The following is a 25,686-nucleotide window of genomic DNA, read 5'->3' as shown; positions in this document are numbered from 1 at the left end:
GCAGCATGGCATCGTGCAGCAGGGGTGCTCGGCGATCGATATGGCTGGTTTGGTGGCTCGAGCGGGCTCGCCGGCCAAACCTGGTCGATTTGCCGTTGCCGCGTGCTGTCTTCTCGCTCACTCCTCATGATCCACCCCGCCCGCTTGGCCTCTGCTCGGCCTGCGATTGACGACGCTTCCATGCTGCCACCGGAGGTCTCTGATCTGGATCTGCAATCCATACCAAAGGCTGCGCCATCCCGAGAGTCTCGCATCCCTGTCTTTCGCCCTGCTCGACCGTCTGAGCTCGCGGCCCATGCAGCATCCGCTCCTTCAACCATACCAATCCAACCGCCAACAAACGGATCGCAAGATGACCACAGTGTCTCCACCCTCTCCAAGAGAGAGCTTTGGCTTGCCTCTCGAGCATACAGGTCGTGGCGACAGCTCGTTCTGACCCGCCGAGCCCAGGAATTCCGCCAAAGGTCGCTCCAGCGCGATGGCTTTGCTTGCTGGAAAGCCCGATTCGCCTCAAGCAGCCGAGAATCTTGGAAGCTGGCGGTGCGGGCAGATGTCAGGCACAGATTTGTGCTTTGCGATCGAGCCTGGGCTGCTTGGAGAGCGTATGTGCTCTTGCAGCGCTCCGAGAAGCTGGAGCTCGGCAAGGCTCTCCGTTTCGGTGGGTGGCCTCGATGCTCTCTGTTCGATCGCTCTGCCAGGACTGCCTTTCGGCGATCGGGCTGATTCTGATGCATCCCATCACATCAATGCGGCCATCGTGCTGCACTAGCTGAGCAGCGGCTGATCCGCACGGCCTATGCCGGCTGGCTCATATATCATCTCAAACGACAACGCAAACAGCAACTCTATCGCAATGCGAGTGACTTCCACAGAGCCGCAGTTTGTCGCCGCATGTTCAAGACCTGGGCGGCCGAGCACCATCTGCACATCAAGCTTCAGCGAGATCTTCGGATGGGCGACCAGGCGTACCAAAAAGCCATCATCGCTCGGCATTTGCGAGCTTGGAAGCTTCGTTGGACGATTCAGCTGAAGACCACACACAAGGCCGAGCTGCTTCGTGCCCTTATCAGCACAAACGCAAAGCGGCGGGTGTGGGCAGCCTGGGTCAGCTATGTGGAGTATCAAAGAGAGAAGCACGCTCGAGTCTGTAAGTCCCCCCCTCCCTGTGGCTCAAGCACGGCAAGCTGACGACAGAGCATTCCGATCACCGTTTCGTTCGCTGAAGCCTTTCCCTGTCATCGCCGGTGCATGATGCTCCAAACAAGCCGTCGCTGTGCATCACCACGAAAGTAGGCTCCTTGCCTCCACATTCCACTCGATGCACTCCAAGGCACAAAGGGGCCAGACGATCCAGGATCAGATGGCTGTCTCGGATCGGCGTCGACACCAAAGCTCGCTGCGTCACGGATTTCAGCTTTGGAGGGAATGTAAGTCCGCCATCGGCCCCTATTCCCGCGGGATTTCTGTGCCGCTAACCGACATGTAACCTGGTCCTGTTACCAGCTACATCTAAGCGTCAACATATGCACCGACAACTGGCGCAGGCGGACCAGTTTTACAACCAACATATCCAGGCATGTGACTTACCATCAGTTGAGCCGTGCTGATGCTGATCGCTTCATGGTACTAATGGTGATCCTGATCGCTTCATGGCACTGGTGCTGATCGTGACTGCTCCATGGTACTGGTGCTGATCCTTGGACAGAAATGTGTGCTTTTTCGAATGAGAGCAGCACTGGTCCGACAAGAAGGTGCCGAGAGGTGGAATGCCCAGCAGGTAGCGTGGAATCGACTCGTCTATGGCCCTGGATTTACCGCAGCACATGCCCTTGACAGAGCCTCCGTATCGTCCAAAATAGCTTGTATCGAAGTTTTGGAAGCGATGGCAGGATAAGGTGCTGGAGGCAGCAGCAAGTAGAGAACAGGCACGGCTCTTGCCGGCAATCCATTTCTATGAATCGCGGCTCGCCATTCGTACACTTCAGCGATGGAAGCTAGAGTTCGCCACACAGCGGCAGCAAAAGGTTTGACCCTTCCCTCTCCCTCACACGGAAGCATCAGTACCATATCTGTGTTGCCTATGCTGATCGGCAGCTGTCCTCACGATCACGGGTCTCTAGCAACGGCTTGGAATGGCAGTCGGCCTGTACCGAAATCGGCTGCTGCAACGGTCGCTGAGACAGTGGAACGCCAAGCTTCAGTTTCAAAGACAAGAGTACAAAACTGCCCTGATCGCTCAGACCTGGCTTCGCCAAAATCTGATTTCCAAGTGCTGGATGCGGTGGATTGAATGCTGGATCGAGAAGTCCTATGAGCGCCAGCAGATGGAGACGGTAAGCATTGATGCGCTTCACAGTGCCTGAGGAGACAGCACCGGATCCTGGCTGCTTGCTCATAGCCTTCATGGATTTATCCAGGCGCAGCGTCACGATAGAAAGCGGCTACTCTATCGTGGCCTTCTCGTGTTCCAGAGAAACCTTGCGCTCATTCACGAGTTGCAACAGGCTGAGGTAGGACGGGGCCCGCATTTTGCTGCCTGGGTAGATCGTGACGTTTCCTCAAGTAACTGCAGCTCCGCAATATGATGCCTATAGGATCTTGTCGCAGTCCAGCATAGCCAAAACATCGCAAGGCACGTCCTACGGCGATGGGCTCAGCGTGCGCAACATATGAGAACGTGGCAGCTTATGGAGCACGCTGCTGCAGTGTATCGCCGAACCACTGTTCTGCGATATTGGTTTCGCGGATGGATCAAGGTTTGTTCGGATCAGTGTACGCAAAGACTTGCGGCTCTCTGTCTGCACCAAGCCCCTGTTTGACCGAAATCGGACAATCTCGGTCTCAGCGACTACTGGATCATCAGAAGAGCAGTCTCAAATGGGACGTTGCCGTTTCCCGAGACAGCAAGATTCGGCTCCGAAAGAACCTATACGCCTGGGTGGTGCGTTATGACGACATGCACGGTTGAACTTGTGATGGATGGAGGGCAGAGGAGGGCTCTTGTGCTTATGCCTACTCATGCGAGGTCAATCTATGGTAACCATGCGACGCCAGGACTATACGCGCGACCAGAACTCATTTCGGAGGATCGTTTTGGCTTGGACAGAGCACCGCAATCGCCACATTCAGTGCCAGGCCTTTGGCCTTTGGATGCACAGGGCCCGCCAAAACCGCGAGATGCAAGCGATCATAGACACGGCTCAGTCCTCGGTCGAATCAGAGCTATTGCGACAAGTAGGTGCTGGGACCTTGCCCGTTTTCTCCCGCAACTCGACGCGCTCGCTGTAGCGTTGAAACTGAGGCCGCTGCAGACTCTCCGCAGATGGAGAATCTATACTCTGCACAGGGCCGAGAACAAGCGGCGTGTCAACGAAAATCTGCGTGAGGCCGGCATTCTCTTGGGATACTGTAAGTATGATGCGGCTGTTTTATCACCTGGAATCATGTGCCCCCAGCTGATTGTCTGCCCAGCCAAACTCCAGAGACACTTTGAAGCCTGGCGAGCATACGTCGAATCGCAAAAGACAGTTCACATGATGAAACTCGAGGCCGATTCCCTTTATTCATCCAAGTTGGCGGTCACATATTGGGGCCGATGGAAGTTGATCTATTTGCACTCGGCCTGGGTCCGGGTAAGTTGCTTGGTGGCGGAATGCCGAGTGCTCGGCCACAAGATCACGCCCATGGACCTTGCTCGTATATTGGGCTTGATCGATTCCATAGAGTGCTGACCGCCCAGCTCTGCGTTCGATCGTATCCAGATGTCAAATGGACGCGCGGACGAGTTCCGACGGAAGTCACTCTCCCGGCGGGCCTACGGCGTCTGGAAAAAGTCCAGGCCAGACTGGCACAGCGTCGTTGATCGTCTCTATTCAATGCCAATCGAGCACTGGAGCCTCCATCTGATGTCCAAGTGCTTCAGCTCATGGGCCGCATATATCCAGCAGAAGAAGCGATATCGAGCTCAAAAGGCTGACGTTGAGATGTGGAGGAGCGAACGCGTGCTCAGGAATGGATGTGCATTGTGGATCGAGGTAGGATCTCGTGGGTGACATCGACGAGCTGATTACGGCGGTCGGGAGAAGCGATGTCGACCATCGAATGGGTATTTTATAGATGGGCGTACTGCGGCACAATGCAGCCACACTCACACGTGGGTATGGTCGTGCTTCTCATGATACGATATGTTTCAGGCTGTGGAGGGATGGGATTGTCAGTACGAAAAGATGCTCATTTCGCAGCAGCACGATCTCGGGCCGACCGAGTGGCAACTTGCCCGGAAATATGCGCTGCTCTGGAAGGCCAAGACTGGTCTACGTGCATCCGGCCGTGCTCCAGATGGTAGGCGTCGATGGTACATGCATAGAATGCAGGGGTACATGTTCTAAACTGTACTCCACCTGGCAGGGACCAAGCTGCTCTTCCAGAAAATCAGCCTTGCTCTACAAGACACGGGCCTGAACAGGTTGGTTCCTTGTTCAACCGCAACGGTTGATGAAGCCAGTGTACTGTTTGCTAAACTGCTTCGTGATGCCGACAGGGTCGTGGGCACACACCTGGGCTTGGCACAAGAGAGCAAACCCGAAACCGGAGGGGATCGTTCGCGCTTTACGACTATATATCCTCCTGACACCGATTCGCCACGCTCGGCCCATCTGGATCCACAAGACCATTCAGAGCTAGGCGTGGGGTCTGTGCTTGTTGGCGTGCCTGCTGTGGCCCGAACAGCCTCAACGAGACCACAGCCCCGAAAGCCCAAATTTCTTCTGGAGCCCGGATGTATGTTTGGCAAGCCCGTGGACGCAGGTACCAAGGACTCGGTTCGCATTGATCATGGCTCGGGTGATACATGCCAGACCCTCGTCGAACCCAGCACCACGCAAGAGCAGCCAGGAATGCATCAAGGGAAGACAAGAGAATCCTGGGAATCGCCAGCTCGCGGTGCTCTGCACTCGACCCACCGGGTTTCGGGGGCGCCAGGAACCGCCGAGAAAGCTACGGAGCCGCTCGTCGCTGTTGAGCTTGGAAATAGCCGCGCGATTGGGACGGAAGAAAGGCTTGCTCGCACTTCTTTGTCTCGGTCACAAGCGAATTCACGTTCGACTCAAATCGGAGCCCAGACAAAGTCGCTCCACTTTGGCAATCCATCAAGATGCACCACCGCCGCTCCTTTGGAGAACCAAGGGCCAAGAACCCATGGGGAAGAGGAACTTGCCGCATCGCACAACCAAGCAGGTGCCTCTAGCGAGCAGCTCGAGCCCCGCTGGGGTTGGGTGAGCCCCAGAAGGGAAATGGCAGATACCCATCCGAGTAATACACTCGGCGAGGCTGCCTCGGTTGCGGACGGCGAGACTCGCCTCCTGGAGACGCGAGTTACGCAGATACAGAAAGCCAAGCTTCAGCTCCAGGACGACCAAGAAACCTTGCGAAAGTTGCTTCAGCATATCAACTCGACCATCTTGACGGACATGTCAGGCATGAACCCCAATGGCCCTGGGGCCGACGGAAGGATGCGGATCCAAGAGCTGGGTGGGCTCCTGGATCTACAGCGCAAGACGCAACAAAACATGTCCAACCACGAGCGGGCGGAAGAAGACCTCGACCGAGAACTTTCCAAATGCCTTGGCCGCCTGCGGCAGTTGGGAGTGACTCGCGTGAGTTTGAATCGCTGAATAGACAGGCAATCCAAAGAGAAACGGGATATTCACTTTCTGGCATCAGCGACACAAGTCTGCTGGTCCATAGGCTCCAGTCGGCGATTGTTTCCCGTCCTGGCTGGCAATCTCTTTGTGTGGTGCATCCACTCGACTCTCTGGACAGCTCCATGGTGTATCGATATCGAGATACTCGGCTTTCTCGAGTCGCTTGGCTTTCCGGCACTGTGAGCACACCTGGAGATCGAGTCGCTTGAATCGCCGTCGCCTGGGTGGTGTCTTTCGCTTGCAGGGAGCCATCTGTGCGAGAAAGCGTCCTTGGTTCAGATCCAGAAGCACATCACTGAATGGTCATACCCAGCGCGCGATGTTTTGAATCAAAATATTCACCAATGCCCAAAATCCGGGGTGTCCCGTTGGTTATTGGATTGGGAATATCCACGACATTGCCATTGTATGTACATTATCGGGACTTTGATTGGCTCAACTGGATAGACTTTGTACGACATTGGCGAGGCCCGCGTGGCGCAATTGGATAGCGCATTGGACTTCTAATCCAAAGGTTGCGGGTTCGACCCCCGCCGTGGGTACTGGTTTTTTTTTGGGTTCCATCCATCCTTTCGCTCTCGAAAGGACATGCACGACCAAATCCCTCGCTCCGAGGGGCTGCACGATGCATGCCGATTTGGTCATAGCTCATTTCTTGCAGAGTGGATGCAGCGGACGCTGCCGTGTGCATCGGCTATCGTTTGAGTCTGCCGCCTGCTTCGCCGCGATGCTACAAGTGGGGAACCTGAAGCTGCTTGGAATGGTGATCGGCTATACCAAGCCCGGGGGTGTGCTCACCAGAATGATGTAGAGTTGATCATTTTCGAGGCGATCGGCGGCTGTCAGACACGCAATTCAGCAAGCGTCAAGGGGGTGGTGCGGCGCAAGGATGATCAATCCCGATTGTTGGGAGGCCCGGAGGATTCGCCGGCAATACCAATCACATCCATCGCGATGAGCTGGCAACTTGGCTGCTTTCGACGGGAGGGTCTGGCTTTTGCCGAGGCGGTACAGTAGCTATTCGAGTTCATCCATATCACCACCTACAGCTATTCGAGTTCTGATGCGTTTATGGGGCAAGTTATTCGCTTTCCTGGTAATAGCCAGGATCGCTCAGCCAGGAATGGCACAGAATGTGAACCTGACCATCGGAATAGCGCTGGCTGAGATCGGCTCGAGTGAGTATCGATGCTCTTGTGATTGCTGGTCCTGGGAATTTCGTGGTGATGTGCAGCAACCAAATGTTAACGACACTGGCCACCGGATCCCAATCGTGCGGACGACAAGTTCTGGCGATGAATGAAGCTGCTCAGATGGCTATAAGCGACATCAACAGCGATCCGACATTTCTGCCCAACATCACACTTGTCGCGACGACGCTTCATTCCTGGTCGATTGTATGTGACGCGCATGGTTGTGGCCGTCAGAGGGGTCGAGGCGCACGGTGGTTCTCACGGAGATTGATAATCGGCAGATAACGGCGGTGCGGAACGTGATTTCGTTCGCACAAATACCAGGCCTGTTTGGAATCATAGGTAAGGAGCATCCACGATTTTCTGAAGCGAACGATCGAACGCAAAACTGACGCTGATGATAATCTATGTTGATAGGGCAAAGTTATTCTGCTATCACGGTGCCGATGGCTCCGATTTCGAGCGTGTTTAATGTAAGACTACGTGACGGTGTGGGCGTGTGAGCGACTTGGGTCTAATGCCATTATGACAATCGTCAGATTCTTCAATGCAGCGGATCCAGCACGTAAGGACACACGGGCGACGAACAGGGACAGCTGGGCCGAACACCGCGAATCAGCACAGAATTGGTGTCCGCTCTGCCCTCGGGTTCCCCGAGATTGCCAATGACGATATACTCACTCTGCGGTCCTGAATCGATCGGCCCCTTCAGCACAACCACCTTGACGGACAAGTCCTCGTACTCGACATTTTTCAGGTGAGTGAGTGAGTGAGTGAGTGAGTGAGTGAGTGAGTGAATGGGTGGGTGCTGGGTTGGTGGGTGCTGGTTACTGACCAACTTGCCTCTCCGTCGCCACTCAGAACCATCCCGAACGACAATCTCCAGGCACCGGCCATCTTGGCCTTTGTGCGGTCCCGCGGATGGTCCAACATCCTGTTGATGATTGCCGTGAGTGGCCGGCTGGCACCGTTGCGACACTATCTACTTGATACCGCTGTTGCTTGATGGTGGCGGACCACTTGGATCGACTGACACTGTTCACCTCACCAACTGACGCTGTTCACCTCGCTTTGCACACAACTCACACTCACCATCCAAATCGCTCAACACACCTCGCCCAACCCAGGCAAACCAATATGGCTTTGGTATCCAGGCGGCAATCCAGCAACTCGCACCTGGGATGGGGGTGAGTCTGTCGAGGGTTGCGGCGACGAGCCTGTGACGAGCCTGCGACGGGCCTGCGACCAGTGGCAGCGATACATGGCAGCCGCCAGACACATTGCATTCGTGGTGATGGCCAGATGCACACTCACATACATCGACATGCAGATCACCGTCCAGGCCATCGGAACATACAACGCCCCGATCACAGGTCAGCTGCAGTGGCTTGATGGGTCGTTCCATCCCAGCGACTTGCCATCGAGCGAGTCTTTGGTCGATCACGAGCCACGGGACATTCGCCAGGACCTCGATGCTGTTCCTGTTTGTGCTGGTCTCATCTCTTGTTGTTCTTGTCGATACATATCTCTTGTTTCTCACATCCTTCGTGCTTGTCTCTCACCTTGACTCTATCCCACTGCCCCACTGCTGCACTGCTGCACTGCTTCATTCCTCCACCCGCCTTGAATCGTGTCCCGCCAGGAACCGACATCGACGACCAAATCATCAAGCTCAAGGCGACGGGATATCAAATCATTGTCTTTGTCGGGTCGACACTGACCTGATTCTGTATCTCGAGCGAGCAGCGTGAGTGATGCTGATGGCGCACCAACCATGCGACGGCAATGGGACCAGGTCACGGCAACCTGAACGGCTGTTCTCTCGTCTCACTCACTCTGTCCTTCTGCCACTCTGTCCTTCTGCCACTCTGTCCTTCTGCCATCTCGTCCTTCTGCCATCCACAACACAACCACACCACCAGAATCTATGACTTTGTTGGTCCGAGATACACCTATATTGGATCCGATGCGACCTACTCGATTTCCAACACCTTGACCAGCGTGACCCCATACAACACAACCGCAAACATGCAGCTGGCTTCGGGGTTGGTTTCGATCATGCCTCAAGAGGTTGGAACAACTCTCAACACTCGCGCTCAGTCAATCTACAACCGGTGAGTGCGATGGCATGGACGCTGGCGTGCTGGTGTGCTGGTGTGCTGGTGTGCTGGTGTGCTGGTGTGGTGGTGTGCTGGTGTGCTGGTGTGCTGGTGTGCTGGTGTGCTGGTGTGCTGGTGTGGTCTGGTTGACACTTGGACCAGGAACTGGCAACTCTCTGTGACTTGATCATCTCAGCTGCATTCCTGACCTCCCACAACACATTTGACTCCCCACCAACTCGACTCTGTCCACCGACTCGGCCATGTCAACTCGACTCCAACACATCCCTCGACCCTCAGTTTTGTGGCGGCCCACGGCAACATTGCACCTCGACCGGGAATGTTCTTCACATACGACTGGTATGTGCGGCTGCGTGGAGGAATCCAGTTCTTGCTGGTTGCCAGCGACATTCCACAGGCCGTGGATCACTGGGCCGGGGTTCCTTTGCTCGTGCTGCTGTCCTGCTGTCCTGTTGTCCTGCTGTCCTGCTGCTTTGTCGCTGACTTGTGTTGCGTTCACCAGTGTCCTTGGGATGGCATACGCCATCAAACAGGTGTGTCTTGTTCTGTGGCGATGATATTGCCGTCAGAATGGCTCTGCTTGGTGATGCATCAGGCTCTCGGTTTCGATCTTGCTCCACTGACACCATCGCCTTCTCGTTCGATATCATGTCGTCCATGTCACCGATGCCATCGATGCCTCGGTGCTGCCGCCGTTGTCGCTGCCTCGGTGCTGTCCCCGGCTCCCAACAACACCCCAGCTCCTCGCAAACGGAAACACCACCGTCGCAGCAATTGCAAGCCGAAGCTTCCCGATGGCCGTCACGTCGGTGCTGACTCCGTTCGTTGGCTCAACCGGCCAGGTGACATTCTCGGCAGGCGAGCGCATCGGAAACTACATTGTCGGCAACTACATCTTCAACGCTTCGGCGATGAGCCTTGTGTCTGTGGTCAGCCAGAACCTCAGTGTGACCGACATCCAGCCGGTGATCTATCCGTCAGGACTGACCGTGCCGTCGACCGACCACATCGGTAAGGTGCTGGTTTGAAACACCTGGGCGACGAGCAGCCACAGCCGAGCGATGGAACCGATGCGGCGAGGTGATGTTGCAGGGACCGGATCGGCCAGGCCAGGGAACTCACTGGTTGTGATCTTGGTGAGCGACATTGGACTGACTCGCGATTGGGTCGCCACCCGACAGTCCTCCCTGAGGTGTATATTGCGTACACCGACCCGGCTCCGATCGTCCTGATAATCATCTACATGATTGGTAAGCAATGTGCAATGTGCAATGTGTGAGGTGGTGCGGGAATCGCAAAGCGTCACCGCTGCCGACAATCCATCACCCACACTCACACCCACACTCACACCCACACTCACACTCACACTCACACTCACACTCACTCACACTCACTCAGGACTGCTGTCGACCCTCTTCTGCTGGATATACGTCTTGATCAAGTCAAACACACCCGCCATCAAAGCCATGTCGCCTCCGTTCCTCCAGATCATCAGCGTGAGTGGCTCGCTGGCCCGCTGTGTCTTGCTTTGCCAGCCACGACTCTCGCCATGTCTCTGATCTCTCCACATCTGTGTTCCTGCTTCCCGATCCAACGTCGTCTGACCCAATCTCGCTTCACCCAATCTCACTTCCCCCAATCTCACTTCACCCAATCTCACTGCCTCCAGCTCGGACTCGTCCTGCTGTGGCTGACGGTCTTTGGCTTCACAGGAAAAATGTCGGCTGTCAGCTGTCAGCTCCAGAACTGGTTCGGATGGCTCGGCTTCTCGATTGTGAGTGTCGACGATGAGGGAATGTCGGATGAGAGTCAAGGCATTGGCGGGACACCGAGCCAGTCTGATCGACAGCGTGTGCTTGGACCTGGGCGAGCATCGGATGTTCCTCACAATACCAACTCTCACAATACCAACTCTCACAATACCAACTCTCCCAATGATGTATTCTCACCATCAATCCCACACTCACACAATCCCACACTCCCACAATCCCACAATCCCACACTCCCACAATCCCTCAATCCCGTTGCTGCCCATGCGGCCAGATCACGGGCAGCCAGCTGGTCAAGGCATATCGAATCTGGGTGATCTTTGGTATGCGAGCACCACACGGATACTGCGAGCGCATCGCATCAACAGCGCAAGAGCAGCACATGCAAGCGTTGAACTGACACATCCTTGTCATCCAGACAATCAGAAGCTCAAGATGATTCTGCTCAGCAACGTCACTCTCTTCACCTACACAGCCGTTATCGTGGCTGTTAACCTGATTCTATTGATTGTATGGGCCATCCTTGATCCCCCGGTTCCCGTCCTTATCACCGTCAATGAAGCCTATCAGTATTACGATTGTTCATCCTCCAGATTCTCGGGATTCATACTCTCAAGAGCAATCGTTGCCTATAACATGTATGTCCGCTCCTGGCTCGTATTTTCTTGCATCGCAATCATTCGACTGACGCTCTGTTCCTCTGCAGTACACTCCAGTTCGCTGTCCTACTCTTTGCATACAAGACCCAAAACGTCGACAGCGTCTACCGTGAGAGCAAGTGGATGACCTACACCTCGCTCTTCAACATCCTCTGTGGAGCCATCGCCTTTATAGTGATCTGGACTGGGAACGGGACGCTCAGTAGCAATGTACGCATCAGCTGGCGCTCACGCCTTGCCTTGGGGTGCATCTCGATTGGCCCCTCATTGACTCTTGATCTGGTTCGCAGTTCTTCCTCAAGTCCATCCTCATGCTGTTGGCTATTTTCTTGAATCTTTGTAAGTCACAGGAGGTGGCCCGGCCTGGTCTGACTGCCCTCCTCGGTCTCACCATGTCCTCTCGCTTCCAGATTGCCATGTTGGGCGGCTTATCCTCACGTCGAGCACGGTGTGGGGAAAGCACATGGAAAACGACCATGAAGGATCGGCAGTGACCGGCAAGACCACCCACTCCCGCACGGACACATTCGTGGATGTTGTCGTCAAGGAAGAAGGCAACCTATTTTCCACCTGGGAGGCGCGACGTTTGATCATTTCCAATGACCAGACCAACGTTTGTTTGTATCCAACGCACTTGGTGAGAGCTACCAACACCGTAGCCATCGACCATCCGGAATCTCCCAAAAAGAAGGTGGCCATTGAAAGGGTATGCGACCGGTATCGGCCGCATCAAAGTCGCTTCTTGCCTCAATGTGATCGCAGCACAGCTTACCTGCTTGCCTCCTTCATCCAGCCGGGCATTTGCGCCAGAATCAGGAACTGCAGCATTGAGGATGCTCCGGGCGACCAGCTGATATTCTCTACCGGCCACGGAGGACGGACCTATGTCATTGAGTTCCAAACAAGCGAGGATAAGGAGAAGCTTCTGTGTTTGCAGGAACTTGCGACGTATCGACTCAAGAACTCCAAGAGCATCAAGAGAACAGTGGAAGCATGAGGGACACCGACCATGCGATCCAAACAGGCTCTCGCCCGATGTGGATGACCAACGGGGTATCGCAGATGCGTCGCGGTGCTGCCCGCCCCAGTCCCATGTGGAATCCGCAGAACAAGTATCCGTGCTGCGTGCGGAATATACGTCCTTGACAGCGGCCGCGATGGGCACGCATCCCTGCGCTTGCTCGGATCAATCGCCGCAGAGCAGACCGATCTTGCGGGTGGGAATGGGTTGGCTGGATACCGCCTCCCGCATGGCCCCGAGGTTCATCGGATCGCATTCATTCGCCGGGCCGCCTGACCGCCACCGACGTCACCGTGACTCGCTGTCATCCAGGCCGCCAGCCGTTCTCAAAAGCCGGCCCTCCCCGCCGCTCCCCAGAGACCGCCATCCGCCCAAGTCAGACCATTCCAAATCGATCGACCGGCACACCGTCGTTTCTTCTTGCAGAGCTCTCGAGTCTCCCCCCCCCGCTTCCAACACCACCCAGCCTGCACCATGAGCGCCCCTCAACGCGAAATCCTTCTTGGCATCGACACTATCTCCAAGGACGGCATCAAAAACTCGCCTGTTCTGCTCTGGACGCTCCGCCAGTTTGTCCGTCCCGGAGACACCATTCACCTGGTCCACGCATCCAAGTCACTGGCCACTCCGGCACTCGCCGGCGGGCACGTCACCGACAACATGAGCAGCGATGTTCTCCGAGATATGGAGCGCGTAAGTTGCCTTGCCCAGCGCCATCGCTTCGAGGGCGGCACGGATCTATCCTGAAGGATGCCCAACTCGATGCACTCTGTTGGCGTGCTCCGGGCTAATATGCGAACTGCAATGGTCTCTCAATCTCTCACCTCCCGTCTCAAGACCGTCGAGGACGTTGTCCACCAGGCACTCCCGCTGTACCTTTCCGCCGAAGTGGCAAAGTCCATCCAGTTGCGTGTTACCATCCAGAAGGGCGATCCCCGGGATGCGCTCCTTCGACTCTCCGAGAGCGCCAGTGTCGTCGCCATCGTTGTCGGATCGCGAGGAATCGGCGCGTTCCAGAGGTGGGTCTGCTTTCGTCTCGAGATTGTGCTGGCTGGCTGGCTGGTTGGCTGGTTGCTTGGTTGATCGAGTTTCTGGGCGAGAGGGTGGCCCGATTTGCTGCCCATCGCCGACTGGGTCGTTATCGCTTTGCGCCCTGTCACAACCACCGTATGTCGTTTCTCCTGCTGATACGCCCTCGCACTTTATTACCGTGGCGGCCGGCTTATGCTCTGGACATGATCTCCGACAGAGCCCTCCAGGGCAGCGTCTCCGACCACCTCGCTCACAACTCCAGCACCAGCGTCATCATTGTCAAGACCGACGACTAAAACACACAGCGCCTATTGTGATGGAAAGAATCAGCAATCGTACCGTGTATCGCAGCCTGTAACCCGCCATCCCGACATCTCTCGGACGTTGATTACGCACCTTTCGGCCCCGACAGAGCATATCGTTGTTTTTGTTTCGGCTTTCGACTTTAGGCTAAACGGGCAAGCTCGGTGTGGTCCTGCAGGCATATGGCTGGATTGCTTGGGTTTCCGGCTGTTTTGAGCATGTGCATACCAGTTTGAATACATACCATCCACGATGTGTTGGATGCTTTATTCACACTCAGGGTTGATTTGCAAACAACAGCCGAGGCAACAAGAAATGTGGCGGGCTACTTTGATATCCGTGGCTGCCATGCCTCCTATATCCATTCCCAGGCAACAGCTGCCACAAGACACCCATCGATTCGGCCAGGACGAACACCAGTCATCGATTGACGGCACGCCGGTCCCGTCCGGTCCGGTCCTGGGCATGATATCGGTGTACAGGCCGATTGTGCACGAGCGAGGACACTGCCTCATTCACTCCTGAGCCGAGTGCGACGAGCTCGAGCGACGGTGTCTGAGAAATCGATGCCGGTTTGTGCCCTCCTCCCTTCCACGGCAGGGTATACGATCAACTTGCGGCAGCTCATTATTTCGCCTCGCACAGCAGGTTGTCTGTTGGTTGAATCCAACTTGTTATTTGCAATTCGGCATCATAGCGATAGCCACTACGGATCCATGGAGTGGAGGCGCCCGCTGTGGCTCTCCCCAATATATAGAGTGTCCCATATTGCTGCCGCATGAGTAGCAGCTCCTTTGAAAGGCACGATCTCTTGGCCATTCAAGTCAGCGGCCATCCACGGCATCCTGACCCTGGAGTACCAGCTTTGGGATGCCGTCAGCAAATCGAGCATCCAGCATCCGACGGCGGCTTATGGCGGAGAGAGGACAGTATGAGGATGGCCACAGAGAACACCGAGGAATGCGGTATAGCGCTTTGTTAGTGTGGTGGACTCTCGATACATGGCCAAACAACAAGCAGCTCAATCTGATCACATCCGTTGGCTGTCGAATAGCCAAGTCACTGGCCCTATGCAGCGCCTGCTTCATACTTTGGCTCGGTTGGTATCGGCGGTTTCCTTTGATTCCCCCCCCCTCCAGGATGCCACTTGGACGATCATCTCACATTTTTTTGCTTAGACTCTTCCAATGACATTTGTATCGCAAGGGCGATTTGCTCTTCCTCGGTGAGATTCTGGGTGCGAGCACGGATCGATTGTCAAAGTAATCAGGGGTCATGTGGATGGTACTCACGAAGGCGACGATGCAATCTGCTTGGATACGCAATGGCTATTTGGTAGCTTCGCATCCTGCCTTGCCATCACATTCACACGGCGATGGATCGAAATGACAAAGCATGGGTCCATACCGTTCCGGCGCTCCGGTTGCTGCCTGAAGTAGGCTGTCGCTGCTGCGATGGCTGGGATCCACTGATGGCCGCGAGGGGATGTTTGAATCTGTCTTAGCTTTCGTTCCGATGGTCGAGCCACATCATCGCCGACGAATGTCGGCTAATAGTGCCAGCAAGAACGCCCCTGATTCGAACTCTCGATTTGGTCCCGCCGACATCGCTCTATTCGACTCCATGAGACGAGGAACAATGAGCCTACCGATTCGACTGGGCCCCACTGCTGGCTGGCCCTTTGCGATTCGAAGGTGGTGTGTTTCGAGGCAGCGGCGACCTCCCGGATCCATTCGCACCGGATCCAATCCCTTCGCAGTGGTGGTCTACGTCCAGGCGATGTCGGATGCAAAACGTCCGGCCACAGCTTGGGCACTGAATCGGAACGAGCTCTTTCTTGGTGCACCTTTTCATGCTGCAGGTTCCGGGTCGCTTTGCAGCCGGCGAGCTGGTTCTCGTTGATGGCGCCGAGAGCGTTGATGTTCCTGGGTCGGGACAGCCCTCGGCAATGTGTCGCTCGACCCGGATGTTGGGGTCTTCGTCTCGGTTCACGGGCACAACCCTCGAGCAGACCGGACAGACGGTTGCCTGCCGATCCAGGGTCTCGGGGACATTGGGACACGAATGCTCTTTGGGCCGATAGTGGTCCTGGCTGCGGAAGCAAAGGCAGCGAAAGGGATCAATCCGGTGAGTGGATGCTCCTGGCCGTCATCGAGTCAGTTGGATCGCCGATGGGTCCTTCATATGCGCTATCCGATTCATTTCATCAAAGATGCGAGTGCGTCGGCGATATCGCAGCAGGGCTGGAGCATCGAGTGAGCACGGCTCCAGATACTATCAACAGTGCCTCACCAGAAAGTCTGCATGACGAGGCCGGTGCGAGCGCAAGTGAGAGCGCAAGCATTCACCGGAGGAGACGAGGAGCAGAGCCATGGTTAACACACTCTCCTCATCGCTCGGAGATTCCTCATCGGCTCCGAGTCGCAGGCACGATACCAAACGCCAACTCAATCGCAGGGAAACGACACAGCAGTCGATCATTGCTTTGCTCAAGTCACTGTCGTTAGAAGAATCGGCCCCATACCTTTGTGCAGAATTGGCAGCGGTACGGAAGAAAGTCTGGAACGATGCGATCGATTCGGCGAGTGAATGCCGAGTGGAGACGGGCGAGAGTAGCAGTGTCAAGAGAATTAACAGAGTCCAGACAGTCAGCCGCACAGCCAGCCGGAAGCTCAAGCCTCTGGCCATGATGCTCATCGCAACCAGGCCGGGTTGGCGATTGCTCCAAGCAGCGTCGATGTCTGCTAGAGTCTCGATAGAGGCCCGATCTCCGCATCGGAGCAATGTATGTCTGTCAAATTTGAGACAGCGCCATCCACACGACTCACCCAGTCGATGGCAGGAGGCTTCATCGCAGTGCTCTCCCAGATGGGGCAGCTCCTACAGATGCAGCAGTGTTGTGGCAGACCGGAATTGGGTCAGGACGGGAAGCTCGGTGAACGGTGCGAGAGGGTGCTGTGGATTATTTGTTCACACACCATGGCTTCCGATCCTTGGCAGGCTGGAGACGGTCGGTGGTGGTTTCAGGGACAGAGCGAGCGAGATTGGGGGCAGAGTGGCGAAGCGGCCGAAGCGGCTGCCCTTGGCGAACGAAACACCAGGGTCCGTGGCCCTGATGGCTGCTCTGGGCAATGCATTGATCGGGGCCATCGTCGCTGCAGTGGCATGGGCACGATGTCGATTGCCGAAACAAAATGAGTATATTCAGGCGCTCCATCGGCCATCGGGACAGCCCGTCATACTACTTGGCCCGGGCGAAAGCAACGGCAAGAACAACACCCACGGCGGCCACCAGAGCGGCGCCGCTGACACCGATGGCAATCAGGTCCATGGCCGAGCGCTTCCGGGGCTTCCGGGGGTTCTCCGAGTGGTCCCTTTTCTTGGCCGGCCCTCTCGCCTTGTCGGCCGCCTTCTTCTCGGCCACTGGGTCCTTCTGCCACAACCCCGTTGCCCGGTTGTGCTGTGTCGTTCGCTCGGTGACCAAGAGGGAGTCACCGACCCGGACAGCCACGCCTGTTTTGCCGTGAATCAAGTTCATTCCGAAACAGGCTTCGTACTTGGCCCCTGGGTCCACTCGTCGATAACCCATCAACGTCTTGGTGGGCTCGCTGCCCAGACGGCCCGTCTCGGGGTCGTTCGAGGGCATAATGCAGCGTGTGCATCGGCTCGATACGAAGAACGGATGCGATGCAATTTCGATGCGTTTCCACTCGTCTTCGTCGTGGGCGGGAGGGCCCTGCACCACCACGTTGGGCCGGAACCGTACGATCGTTACGGGATCGAGCTCCTTTTCCTTGAGCCGGACGTTCAGGGCCTCCAACGAGGACGTCGTGCAAAGCAGTAGCGGGTATCCGTCTGCGAAGGCCGTCTGGGAAGGGCAATGCGCTTTTAGTCTTGGCGGGGTATGGCACGACAGCTGTCACCAGGCATGTTCTGGGTCTGCGCCGCCGTGACGGTTGATCCGCAGCCAAGACGCGGGGTGTGTGCTATTCCCCTTGGTCGAACGACAGGATACCTGAACGGTGTGCTCAAAGTGAGAAGGCTCGGGAGTGTGTCGCAGGGATGTGGGCCGGACCGAATGCGGGTACTTGACGACCAAGCGAACGGGCTTTCCAAGATAATCCGAGAGCCACTGGGCGACGTCATCTCCTTCGTCGACACACTCCACGTTGTCGGGCTTCCAGACAGAGGTCTTGAAAGTGGCAACGCCGTCAAAGGACCTGGTGGCCGTTGTGACGACGAGCGGCAGTCGATGGGAAAAGGTCAGCGTCGGGGCAGCGCGAGACTGGATGCGGCGGATGCAGTACGTTACTTTCGGAACGGGACCGAGATTTCGGGCTTGCCGGGGGCTGAGAGGATGAGCTGGCCACCTCGCTGATATGCACCCACTTCTGCAGGTCCGGGGTTGACCTCGAGCCGAGGAGCAACCAGGGCCAGGGTTGGCTCGGTCCGCTGGGTGACCATTTCTCGACTGTTGTCAGCCTTGACGATCATCCAGAAACGGTCAAACTCAAACCCAACTGGATAGAGGCAATCGTGGCCATCGAGGCAGATAGAGAGCCAGACAGGAGAGTCAGTCGGGGCGGCAGCGCCTCTTCAAGTTGGTGCAGCAGCGCCGTTTGCAGGCTCAGATCGTTCAAGACTGCGGCCATCGACGTCGTCACTAACACTCATTCAGCGTGGCCTCCTGGAGCGGGACGGCCTTGCAGGACTTGACGGGGTAGATAAACAGCGAAACGACGGTAATGCCACTCATGGTGGCGGGATGTTGCTGGAGGATGAGGGCGAGAGCAGCAGCCTCGACAGCAGCCCTGATGTCGTGAGCAGCGAGTTGATATCTGGTGATTGGCCGGCAAATGACAATGCTGCGCAGACGCCGCAGCGATCAGAGGCAACCCAATCGGATGTGCCGGCGAAATGCACCCGTGGGACGATGGGAGTGGGAGGCAGCAAGAGGGTGGTGAGGGTGGTGAGGGTCGGGAAGTATTCGCAATATCGTTCTTGGGCGACGATACCGATCGACGATCCGCGCATTGATGCCGCAGTCAGCAATTGCCATATCAGCAGAATCAGAGCCGCAGCGCCAGCGGATGATTCCTATCGTGCGGCTGCTCCGGACGGGATGATTCAGCCCAGCGGGACAGGGGTCGATGGATGCAATGTCCCTCTGGTGCCGTCATGCATGGACGATGCCAATCGAGCCAACACTGCCCGCGGTCGACCCGGGGTGTCAATCAAGGCGCCCGTAGTTGAGATAAGTTCCGGCAACCTATATCAAGCAGGATCGCCTGCCTTCCCCGAACACTCCTCGTCTCGCCCTGTATCTTTTTCCAACCTCGAATTTCCCGCGGGCTTGGCTTGAAATGAAGCTGCTCAGCTTGCGACTACTCCTCCTTTGGCTCCTCTGCTGTGTTGGTCATGGAGATGCCCAGCGCACCAACCTCACCATTGGCATTGCCTTGGCCGAAGTCGGCTCGAGTAAGTAATGTCGGGGCTCGAATGCGAAGGCGATAAGAATGCCCCCGTATCAGCAGTCCGAAGCCAGAGACGTGTCCAAGCAGCGATGATGGGAGGAGAGGGTGGACAGACACTGTTCTGATGCAGAATGCTTGAACAGTTTCGGCCATGACCGAGGCTGCCCTCATGGCAGTGAACGACGTCAACAGCGATCCGACACTTCTGCCCAATATCACGCTTCTCACGAGGATGGGCTACTCTTGGTCGGTGGTAAGTACTGGTCAAGGTAGCGGGAGTATATTGGCAGTATAGGTGCAGGATGGGTTGATGAACCAGTCCAGATGGAAAATTCACGCGTCTCAATTTTGGAAATCCAGGGGACGGCGGTTCAAAACGTGGTCAGCTTCTCAGGCGTCTCAGGGCTTGTTGGAATCATAGGTGATGATCAATCGACGCCGGAACGGCGACGTGGCCTGGAGGATTTGAGGATTTGGAGGTATGGAGGGTATGGAGGAACGAGCACAGGATTTGCTAACGCGTGCTGCGACAGGGCAAAGCTACTCTACTATAACCGTGCCAATGGCGCCCGTGAGCAAAGTGTTCAATGTAAGTATGCTCAGTGTATACATGGGTCAGGACAACACTATGGCAAAGGAATGACAATATTCCATCGCCACAGATTCTTCAATGCAGCGGATCCAGCACGTAAGGACACACGAGTGACGAACAGGGACAGCCGGGCCGAACACCGCGAATCAGCACAGCATTGGTGTGCGCTCTGCCCTCTGGTTCCCCGAGATTGCCAATGACGATATACTCACTCTGCGGTCCTGAATCGATCGGCCCCTTCAGCACAACCACCTTGACGGACAAGTCCTCGTACTCGACATTTTTCAGGTGAGTGAGTGAGTGAGTGAGTGAGTGAATGGGTGAGTGAATGGGTGAGTGAATGGGTGGGTGCTGGGTTGGTGGGTGCTGGTTGGTGGGTGCTGGTTACTGACCAACTTGCCTCTCCGTCGCCACTCAGAACCATCCCGAACGACAATCTCCAGGCACCGGCCATCTTGGCCTTTGTGCGGTCCCGCGGATGGTCCAACATCCTGTTGATGATTGCCGTGAGTGGCCGGCTGGCACCGTTGCGACACTATCTACTTGATACCGCTGTTGCTTGATGGTGGCGGACCACTTGGATCGACTGACACTGTTCACCTCACCAACTGACGCTGTTCACCTCGCTTTGCACACAACTCACACTCACCATCCAAATCGCTCAACACACCTCGCCCAACCCAGGCAAACCAATATGGCTTTGGTATCCAGGCGGCAATCCAGCAACTCGCACCTGGGATGGGGGTGAGTCTGTCGAGGGTTGCGGCGACGAGCCTGTGACGAGCCTGCGACGGGCCTGCGACCAGTGGCAGCGATACATGGCAGCCGCCAGACACATTGCATTCGTGGTGATGGCCAGATGCACACTCACATACATCGACATGCAGATCACCGTCCAGGCCATCGGAACATACAACGCCCCGATCACAGGTCAGCTGCAGTGGCTTGATGGGTCGTTCCATCCCAGCGACTTGCCATCGAGCGAGTCTTTGGTCGATCACGAGCCACGGGACATTCGCCATGACCTCGATGCTGTTCCTGTTTGTGCTGGTCTCATCTCTTGTTGTTCTTGTCGATACATATCTCTTGTTTCTCACATCCTTCGTGCTTGTCTCTCACCTTGACTCTATCCCGCTGCCCCACTGCTGCACTGCTGCACTGCTTCATTCCTCCACCCGCCTTGAATCATGTCCCGCCAGGAACCGACATCGACGACCAAATCATCAAGCTCAAGGCAACGGGATACCAGATCATTGTCTTTGTCGGGGTCGACACTGACCTGATTCTGTATCTCGAGCGAGCAGCGTGAGTGATGCTGATGGCGCACCAACCATGCGACGGCAATGGGACCAGGTCACGGCAACCTGAACGGCTGTTCTCTCGTCTCACCCACTCTGTCCTTCTGCCACTCTGTCCTTCTGCCACTCTGTCCTTCTGCCATCTCGTCCTTCTGCCATCCACAACACAACCACACCACCAGAATCTATGACTTTGTTGGTCCGAGATACACCTATATTGGATCCGATGCGACCTACTCGATTTCCAACACCTTGACCAGCGTGACCCCATACAACACAACCGCAAACATGCAGCTGGCTTCGGGGTTGGTTTCGATCATGCCTCAAGAGGTTGGAACAACTCTCAACACTCGCGCTCAGTCAATCTACAACCGGTGAGTGCGATGGCATGGACGCTGGCGTGCTGGTGTGCTGGTGTGCTGGTGTGCTGGTGTGGTGGTGTGGTGGTGTGGTGGTGTGCTGGTGTGCTGGTGTGCTGGTGTGCTGGTGTGGTCTGGTTGACACTTGGACCAGGAACTGGCAACTCTCTGTGACTTGATCATCTCAGCTGCATTCCTGACCTCCCACAACACATTTGACTCCCCACCAACTCGACTCTGTCCACCGACTCGGCCATGTCAACTCGACTCCAACACATCCCTCGACCCTCAGTTTTGTGGCGGCCCACGGCAACATTGCACCTCGACCGGGAATGTTCTTCACATACGACTGGTATGTGCGGCTGCGTGGAGGAATCCAGTTCTTGCTGGTTGCCAGCGACATTCCACAGGCCGTGGATCACTGGGCCGGGGTTCCTTTGCTCGTGCTGCTGTCCTGCTGTCCTGTTGTCCTGCTGTCCTGCTGCTTTGTCGCTGACTTGTGTTGCGTTCACCAGTGTCCTTGGGATGGCATACGCCATCAAACAGGTGTGTCTTGTTCTGTGGCGATGATATTGCCGTCAGAATGGCTCTGCTTGGTGATGCATCAGGCTCTCGGTTTCGATCTTGCTCCACTGACACCATCGCCTTCTCGTTCGATATCATGTCGTCCATGTCACCGATGCCATCGATGCCTCGGTGCTGCCGCCGTTGTCGCTGCCTCGGTGCTGTCCCCGGCTCCCAACAACACCCCAGCTCCTCGCAAACGGAAACACCACCGTCGCAGCAATTGCAAGCCGAAGCTTCCCGATGGCCGTCACGTCGGTGCTGACTCCGTTCGTTGGCTCAACCGGCCAGGTGACATTCTCGGCAGGCGAGCGCATCGGAAACTACATTGTCGGCAACTACATCTTCAACGCTTCGGCGATGAGCCTTGTGTCTGTGGTCAGCCAGAACCTCAGTGTGACCGACATCCAGCCGGTGATCTATCCGTCAGGACTGACCGTGCCGTCGACCGACCACATCGGTAAGGTGCTGGTTTGAAACACCTGGGCGACGAGCAGCCACAGCCGAGCGATGGAACCGATGCGGCGAGGTGATGTTGCAGGGACCGGATCGGCCAGGCCAGGGAACTCACTGGTTGTGATCTTGGTGAGCGACATTGGACTGACTCGCGATTGGGTCGCCACCCGACAGTCCTCCCTGAGGTGTATATTGCGTACACCGACCCGGCTCCGATCGTCCTGATAATCATCTACATGATTGGTAAGCAATGTGCAATGTGCAATGTGCAATGTGTGAGGTGGTGCGGGAATCGCAAAGCGTCATCGCTGCCGACAATCCATCACCCACACTCACACCCACACTCACACCCACACTCACACTCACACCCACACCCACACTCGCACCCACTCAGGACTGCTGTCGACCCTCTTCTGCTGGATATACGTCTTGATCAAGTCAAACACACCCGCCATCAAAGCCATGTCACCTCCGTTCCTCCAGATCATCAGCGTGAGTGGCTCGCTGGCCCGCTGTGTCTTGCTTTGCCAGCCACGACTCTCGCCATGTCTCTGACCTCTCCACATCTGTGTTCTTGCTTCCCGATCCAACGTCGTCTGACCCAATCTCACTTCCCCCAATCTCACTTCACCCAATCTCGCTGCCTCCAGCTCGGACTCGTCCTGCTGTGGCTGACGGTCTTTGGCTTCACAGGAAAAATGTCGGCTGTCAGCTGTCAGCTCCAGAACTGGTTCGGATGGCTCGGCTTCTCGATTGTGAGTGTCGACGATGAGGGAATGTCGGATGAGAGTCAAGGCATTGGCGGGACACCGAGCCAGTCTGATCGACAGCGTGTGCTTGGACCTGGGCGAGCATCGGATGTTCCTCACAATACCAACTCTCACAATACCAACTCTCACAATACCAACTCTCACAATACCAACTCTCCCAATGATGTACTCTCACCATCAATCCCACACTCACACAATCCCACACTCCCACAATCCCACAATCCCACAATCCCACACTCCCACAATCCCACAATCCCACACTCCCACAATCCCTCAATCCCGTTGCTGCCCATGCGGCCAGATCACGGGCAGCCAGCTGGTCAAGGCATATCGAATCTGGGTGATCTTTGGTATGCGAGCACCACACGGATACTGCGAGCGCATCGCATCAACAGCGCAAGAGCAGCACATCCAAGCGTTGAACTGACACATCCTTGTCATCCAGACAATCAGAAGCTCAAGAAATCTGCTCTGACCAACATCGTTCTATTTGGATACACGGCTCTGGTTGTGTCCGTCAATGTGATTCTCCTTGCGGTGTGGATGGCGATTGATCCGCCTGTTCCGACATTGATCACCGTCAATGGCTCGTACGTTTATTACGATTGCGTCAGCTCTACGTCTGCGAGCCATGCCATCATGGACACCCTCATAGCGTACAACGGGTAAGCGGCAACATCATGTCCAGTTTTTGTATCGCTGTAATCGCTTGTGCCTCGTGGTTCTCCTTGGTTGACCTCAAGTGCTTGGCCTTGGCCTCTGTTTCTAATTTTATCCAATCTCTGCTTTCGATAGCGTCCTTCAGCTCGCTGTTCTGCTCTTTGCATACAAGACCCAAAACGTCGACAGCGTCTACCGTGAGAGCAAGTGGATGACCTACACCTCGCTCTTCAACATCCTCTGTGGAGCCATCGTCATCATCATCCTTTCCACCGGCAACGGAACGCCTTCTGGCAATGTACGCATCGACAAATCGATGATGGAGTTGCCACTCGCGGCTCCCGTGGCCGTCCCCACCGAACCCATTCTCACCCATGTACACCTCCCCTCTGCAGTACTACATCCGAGTCATTGTTCTCTTGATTGCCATCCTCGTCACGCTCTGTAAGTTGAATTGCCCCTTCTGGATGTGAAATCTATCGGGCCAGCAGTGTTATGCGCATCTGTTGCTTTTTTTTTTGCTTATCCGCTCTCATCCTCGGACACTCACGCCCCGAACCAACCTCGCCCAGACTGCCACCTTGGCCGACTGATCTTGGCAGTTCAGTCCTCCGCAAATCACGTCAGTAGACCTCGAGACAGCCAGACGTCGACGGCAGCGTCGCCCACGAAGCAGTCCGAGACCAACTACGCCTTCATCGTTGATGTCGTGGTGAAGGAGGAAGGCAACTTGTTCTCGACCTGGGAGGCTCGTCGCCTCATCTTTGTTGCCGAGCACATGGCCCTCTGCATGTTTCCGGTGGCCGTCGCAGAGGAGAAAATTGGCGGTGGTGGCGGCGGTGGTGGCGGCAACCTCGAGGAGTTTTCCAAAAAGAAGATGCGCACCGTCATCACCAAGGTAAACGTTGTCGGAGCCAACGGTTCATTTCCTAATTTTTATATGTGTCCGCCGCCAAGATGGCAAAGTCCTTGGAATGGACACTGTGGTATTGAAGCTGACGATGGATGACTTTCATCGTTGTTGCCGCTCCAGCCCGGGATTTGCGTCTATTTGCCCAACTGCACGTTTGCCGATGGCGGTGGCTCCGACACAATCGTGTTTTCGGCCGGCAAGGGTGGCAAGACGTACCTGATGCAGACCAAGAATGAGGAAGACAAGCAGAGGGTCAAGGATATCTGCGAGCAGTGCGCCACGAGAAGCAAGGGCCCCAGCAAAATCCACAGAACCTCCGAAGCCTGAGAGCGCAAGCATCAGTGCATCTCACATTGCTCACATTGCTCACATTGCTCACATTGCCCGCATTGCCCACTCTCACGATTTCCCACCAGTATTGTTTACTGGCTGTCTGGAATGCGTTTTGCTGCTGCCCAGCCCCCACCCGCCTTTGAATTCGTTTAGTGTGGCATTCCAACGCATCTTTGAGCATAGACTGTCAATCGCTTCATTCATTTCTTCAACAAGTTTATTTGGTTTCGTTTGTCACATGGGGAGGAGGGAGGGGAATGCCGCGATCATGTGCCCGTGATAACTGTTGGTCGAAACACAATGTCGCTTGATGTTGGGATGGCAATCTTCAATGGCCCCATTGAATCCATCCGTCAACGCTGCCGATGTCACGTCCAGCTGCCCGAAATAACAGTAAAACCATGAGGCCGAGTTGATATCATATCATTAGATTCATGTGTTTCATTTTTGTTTCATTTTATGTCTCAT

The 25,686-nt window shown here is 55.8% G+C and overlaps 6 protein-coding genes and 1 non-coding gene across 7 annotated transcripts; 5 read left to right on the top strand and 2 right to left on the bottom strand.

Moving 5' to 3' along the window:
• The first annotated feature begins 127 nt into the window (after positions 1-127).
• Positions 128-5,786, top strand: BJ171DRAFT_538061 (uncharacterized protein). Its single transcript, XM_053112882.1, has 17 exons — positions 128-658; positions 770-1,147; positions 1,266-1,427; positions 1,504-1,574; positions 1,706-1,777; positions 1,860-2,024; positions 2,121-2,333; positions 2,418-2,510; positions 2,595-2,756; positions 2,846-2,941; positions 3,055-3,234; positions 3,312-3,408; positions 3,472-3,632; positions 3,762-4,034; positions 4,194-4,341; positions 4,408-4,465; positions 4,541-5,786. The coding sequence occupies exons 1-17, from the start codon at positions 181-183 to the stop codon at positions 5,670-5,672; spliced, it is 3,939 nt and encodes a 1,312-aa protein (XP_052961861.1). The 5' UTR covers positions 128-180; the 3' UTR covers positions 5,673-5,786.
• A 384-nt stretch (positions 5,787-6,170) lies between these two features.
• BJ171DRAFT_t348 lies at positions 6,171-6,244 on the top strand. Its single transcript has one exon. It is a non-coding gene; the product is annotated as a tRNA-Arg (tRNA).
• Positions 6,245-7,560: 1,316 nt separating this feature from the next.
• Positions 7,561-12,440, top strand: BJ171DRAFT_611883 (7 transmembrane sweet-taste receptor of 3 GCPR-domain-containing protein; the record flags this gene model as incomplete). Its single annotated transcript, XM_053115286.1, has 18 exons — positions 7,561-7,652; positions 7,757-7,844; positions 8,097-8,268; positions 8,567-8,642; positions 8,818-9,009; positions 9,295-9,354; positions 9,518-9,548; positions 9,756-10,026; positions 10,197-10,265; positions 10,480-10,511; positions 10,685-10,789; positions 11,059-11,107; positions 11,203-11,422; positions 11,491-11,653; positions 11,734-11,782; positions 11,854-12,060; positions 12,103-12,149; positions 12,237-12,440. The coding sequence occupies 18 exons, from the start codon at positions 7,561-7,563 to the stop codon at positions 12,438-12,440; spliced, it is 2,127 nt and encodes a 708-aa protein (XP_052961860.1).
• Positions 12,441-12,724: 284 nt separating this feature from the next.
• Positions 12,725-14,074, top strand: BJ171DRAFT_538058 (uncharacterized protein). Its single transcript, XM_053112881.1, has 3 exons — positions 12,725-13,157; positions 13,302-13,483; positions 13,714-14,074. Exons 1-3 carry the CDS (start codon positions 12,939-12,941, stop codon positions 13,790-13,792), a joined length of 480 nt encoding a protein of 159 aa, XP_052961859.1. The 5' UTR covers positions 12,725-12,938; the 3' UTR covers positions 13,793-14,074.
• Positions 14,075-14,454: 380 nt separating this feature from the next.
• Positions 14,455-16,979, bottom strand: BJ171DRAFT_538055 (uncharacterized protein). Its single transcript, XM_053112880.1, has 8 exons — positions 16,778-16,979; positions 16,628-16,679; positions 16,324-16,358; positions 16,092-16,099; positions 15,448-15,891; positions 15,207-15,267; positions 14,964-15,032; positions 14,455-14,708 (listed from the first exon to the last, which is right to left on the bottom strand). Exons 1-8 carry the CDS (start codon positions 16,778-16,780, stop codon positions 14,676-14,678), a joined length of 705 nt encoding a protein of 234 aa, XP_052961858.1. The 5' UTR covers positions 16,781-16,979; the 3' UTR covers positions 14,455-14,675.
• Positions 16,980-18,771, bottom strand: BJ171DRAFT_538048 (uncharacterized protein). The gene is made up of 4 exons (XM_053112879.1): positions 18,468-18,771; positions 18,112-18,319; positions 17,815-18,019; positions 16,980-17,667 (listed from the first exon to the last, which is right to left on the bottom strand). Exons 1-4 carry the CDS (start codon positions 18,553-18,555, stop codon positions 17,041-17,043), a joined length of 1,128 nt encoding a protein of 375 aa, XP_052961857.1. The 5' UTR covers positions 18,556-18,771; the 3' UTR covers positions 16,980-17,040.
• A 391-nt stretch (positions 18,772-19,162) lies between these two features.
• On the top strand, positions 19,163-25,590 carry BJ171DRAFT_611867 (periplasmic binding protein-like I; the record flags this gene model as incomplete). Its single annotated transcript, XM_053115285.1, has 23 exons — positions 19,163-19,277; positions 19,417-19,526; positions 19,634-19,694; positions 19,807-19,862; positions 19,936-19,961; positions 20,109-20,153; positions 20,284-20,371; positions 20,550-20,609; positions 20,753-20,795; positions 21,065-21,170; positions 21,346-21,537; positions 21,815-21,874; positions 22,038-22,068; positions 22,276-22,546; positions 22,717-22,785; positions 22,937-23,034; positions 23,193-23,297; positions 23,614-23,662; positions 23,758-23,977; positions 24,108-24,270; positions 24,368-24,416; positions 24,545-24,870; positions 25,006-25,590. 23 exons carry the CDS (start codon positions 19,163-19,165, stop codon positions 25,210-25,212), a joined length of 2,550 nt encoding a protein of 849 aa, XP_052961856.1. The 3' UTR covers positions 25,213-25,590.
• Between the last annotated feature and the right edge of the window lie 96 nt (positions 25,591-25,686).

The sequence above is a fragment of the Polychytrium aggregatum genome (assembly GCF_025602895.1).
Source record: "Polychytrium aggregatum strain JEL109 chromosome Unknown BJ171scaffold_114, whole genome shotgun sequence".
Classification (NCBI taxonomy): Eukaryota; Fungi; Chytridiomycota; class Chytridiomycetes; order Polychytriales; genus Polychytrium; species Polychytrium aggregatum.
The sequence above is the reverse complement of the archived record's forward strand: the minus strand, read 5'-3'. Positions and strand labels throughout refer to the sequence as shown.